This window comes from Acyrthosiphon pisum, chromosome X (genome assembly GCF_005508785.2).
Source record: "Acyrthosiphon pisum isolate AL4f chromosome X, pea_aphid_22Mar2018_4r6ur, whole genome shotgun sequence".
Lineage (NCBI taxonomy): Eukaryota > Metazoa > Arthropoda > Insecta > Hemiptera > Aphididae > Acyrthosiphon > Acyrthosiphon pisum.
Window position 1 is genome coordinate 86,364,758 of NC_042493.1, and position 4,078 is coordinate 86,368,835.

The 4,078-nt window shown below is 27.5% G+C and overlaps 2 protein-coding genes across 5 annotated transcripts in view; both read right to left on the reverse strand.

The window, feature by feature from the left end:
• Positions 1-2,546, reverse strand: part of LOC107884556 — a 9,280-nt gene extending 6,734 nt beyond the window's left edge. Inside the window, exon 1 of the mRNA XM_016806939.2 lies at positions 2,245-2,546. Coding sequence (XP_016662428.1) covers positions 2,245-2,436 — 192 coding nt within the window. The 5' untranslated portion in view covers positions 2,437-2,546. The remainder of the gene's footprint in view (positions 1-2,244) is intronic.
• Positions 1-4,078, reverse strand: part of LOC100166297 — a 38,659-nt gene that overhangs the window by 24,169 nt on the left and 10,412 nt on the right. The gene's annotated exons all lie outside the window — the stretch shown is intronic.

The following is a 4,078-nucleotide window of genomic DNA, read 5'->3' on the forward strand; positions in this document are numbered from 1 at the left end:
GGGAAATTTAAATTTTGACCTCCCCCAATGCACCAACGATATTCACTTTCTGATCGAACAAGATACTGAAAGTTGAAAATCGTAGCATTATTTCGACTACTTATCGTGTACACAGACACAAAAAAAATAAATAAATAAATAAAAAAATAAAAAAACACACATCATTGTAAAATCAATACATTCATCGTTCCACTCAGAATCTAAAATTAAAATTAACTATTCTTAATATTTAAATTTTAAATCAAAATTACAATTTATATAAAAATTAGAAAATTCAAAATTTCTGTTTCAAATTAAAATATTTTAAAGTTAAAGATTAAAAAGTAAAGACAAGTGAAATTTTTTTCAAAATTTTTTTTTCGTGACATAAATAATTTAATAATGTATAATAGGTACTATAATTTATTTTCGTTTTCGTTTTTGATTTCGTTACTAGATTTTTTTCGGTTTTTGAGATTTTTTGTTATCGTTTTTCAGTTGTTTTTTGTTTTTGTTTTATTAATTGTTTTCATTTTTTTGTGTTTTTTCGTTTTCGTTTTATTAATTGTTTTCGTTATTTGTTTTTTTCCGTTTAATAACGTTTTTAAAAACGTTTTCCATCCCTGATATTAGTAGTATATTATTATATAAGCATATATATAATTATACTAGCATATACTATAATTAAACAGTGTACTGTGTTCTACTATAGCTGAAATTTATTATACAATATACACATCATTATGATCACCCAGTGTACGTAAATGTTAAAAAATCAATGCTAATGTATAGATTCTAGCTTCGTATAGGTAACAAAAACTATTGGTTTTAGACTTTAGTGCCGTGTGTGATGTACTGGTCACTGGTTTATGCGAGTTACTCCGAATACCTGTACTGTTCATTGATAGACCTTAGGCCACATTTTTTTAGTCCATTTCATTGATTTTTTTTATTCTTATAACTAAAATGTAATTTTTCATGACTCCGAATCTTGCAGTATGCCATATTGCCATAACTTTTAATTAGAAATCAATATTGATGCATTTTAATTTTTTCTGATTATTTATTTAATTACTTTTAAAACTACCTACATGTTTATTGAATTTATAAAATATATAAATATCTATGTTTTTTTAGTAACGATAGTTAAGCAAGCCATTTAACCATATACATACCTACATTGGTAAAAAAAAAAGTGGATAAGTGGATATCGCTCTTGACTCTTCTGTACTATAGGTTACAAGTGGGTAACCGTATAATGGATGGTATTAAATTTGAATTCAATGATATAAATATATAATATACGAAAGTAGACGAAAAACGATTCTGAGCGGTGGCGGTTTGTCAGCAGTGGCGTGTAACACAGAGTCCAAGTGATGCTCGGGCAACACCTTAAATAAGGAATAAGGATGGATGGATATTGATGGATGAAAAATAGTTTATTTTATAGGTCGGTATAACAGTATTATGAGGGATAGGTCACCTAAGATTATTTGAGCAACACCTATTTTTTTGTGATACACCATACACACCACGGTTTGTCAGTGTGGATATTTTATTTTATATTTATATACCGGTAGCCGGTAAGTTTATTTCATTTAAAAGACAAATAAAAACTAATTTATATTGAATTTTCACGTTCATACATTTCTTGTTAAGCGTCCCTCCGAAATTTATATAAATTTAAATAAAACTTAAATTAAAGAGTACCTATGAATAATCTTTCTTTAAATAAGAAAGGGGACTTTGCCTCCCCCTCTACCATCCCCACTCTACTCATTGAATGCAAACTAATAATTTCATCCAATTTATTTTTGTACCATCGATTTTAACACATTGTAAGGTATCCAATAAAAAATTGTAAAATTCGTTATTAGCACGGTAAACATGTTAACACAATGTTAAGCGCATGAGTACAAACGTAAAATCGCAATCTTTTTGGAATGATTTAACTTCTAAATTAATGATTTGCGCCAATTTTTTTTTTGCACTATCGTTCTTAACTCGTTGAAATACATGTTTCATAAAAAAATTTAAAAAACCGCGTGGTAGGAAGCTAAACTGCAATTATTTGACCAAAAGTTCCTTTCATATAGGAATTAGGTAATCAGTAAGTACTAATGAAATTAATAACTAATAAGACAATAAGTCATATTCACAATATCTGTGTATATTTCATTTTTTTTTATTAGAAAATAAATAGTAAATTAAAATATAATAGTAATTTTTAAATTGTTAATTTGTGTTGAAATTTTATTTATTTACCATTGATTCACATCCAAGTTTAATCGATTGATTGTTTTGCTCCCTTTGAAAATCCATTTCTAATTTTAAGAGTTTCTTATGCAGAACATTTATAGTGGTCTTTGTAATCGGCTGATTTATACCAAAGCGAGCCAGTCTAGATTTTAAATCTGCATCATCTAATGATTCTAATGTATTGCTTGACGGCATCATTGTATACTTGTGTGTCTGTTAATATTAAAATGATAATATACCGGATGTAAACGATAATATTGAGCCCTAAAAATTGCAATTTAAATTCTGTTTTTTAGTCGGTTGTTATGACATAAAACTACACATTTAATTAAATGTAACAAAATATAAACAACATAGGTAGGTTACCTACTTATTAAGTTTTTGATGCTAGGTAAAATTTATAATTCATGCAGAAATTCAAGTGAAAACTTTAGTTAAAATTAGAATAACGTGTAAATATTATCTTAATAAATAGGGGGGGGGGGGAATGACGAGCCAAAACAATCCTAGAATAATTATTTTCAGGATTAGTTAAAAAAAACATAAAATTGCGCGTATTTTGCAGTTTTTTGTTGATTTACTGTAACTTGGTCAATTTTGGACTTAGAAAAATGGTTAAATTACCAAAAAAGCATTAAAAAATTAAGCAAAAAATTATTAGTAGTAAAATAGGTGGTTAACATTTAAGAAAAAGGCCTGTGGCCTGTGGCCTGTGTATTTTTATGTCAAAGCAAACAATTAAAAAACAGAGTTCAAATTGCAGGGCTCTACGCAAAGTTATTGAGTGTTTTGAGTGTTCTAAATTAGCGTTTACATAATTACATACTATATGTTTATATGTATACACAATCGTATAAATTAAATATTTAGTTTCACACGGACTACTTTACGTATCGCTACTGAAATAACACTAATAATAATATAATATAATATAGCATATTTAGGCCGGAGCCCTCTCCCCAATGTATGTCCAAGTCCGGTGGCAAAGTACTTTTATCCAAGGCTGGGAAAGTTATTGAATTTTTTTTAACTCAGTAACTTAATATACACCAATGATAAAAAGTTACACAGTATATAAGTTATACAGTATACATAATTAATATACATATCCCATATACTTAAGAGTTTATATTTAAGAATTAGATTATCAAAACACAATATAACGCATCAATAAGGCCAATAAATAGGAAGTCAATTTTCAATTTTTAATTTATAGGACCTTAAAATTAAGATTTTTTTTCAAAAATCAAATGAAATAATTGCATTACATTTGTGTTTATTTTGGGCCCATCAGCTGATTTTAAATAAACAAGTGATTCTTAAAGAGCATATTAATATATTCCAGTACCTTATAAGTTCAGTCAGTTTTTCAAAATTATAATCGAACTTCAGAAAGTATGTTTCATTTACACCTCGTTTAGTAGTTTTTATAACTTTCCAAACAAGAATATTATAATATTTCATTTTCCGAGGAAGTATTGACATTATATTATGTGCGTACGCATGCAAGAGTTGCCCGATGCGGCATTACAGCGATTCTCGGAAACACACACTAATTTACTCACACGTAAACATGTGAATTGCCTAAATATTACTCCTTAAAAAATGATACGCTGATTAGTTAAAAGTTACTTTGTAATAGTTTTGTACTTCGACGTTATAATAATATATTAATTAATATAATCTCAGTTAGTAATAATCGTATGGGGCCAATATTTATATCAAAAGTTGTCTATTGATCTATAAGTAGTATATATATGTATGTTCTGGCGCAGTCCATATTATATCAATAAAAGATCACAAAGAAAACAATGTGTAAAAAGATCAGAAAATCGAAATG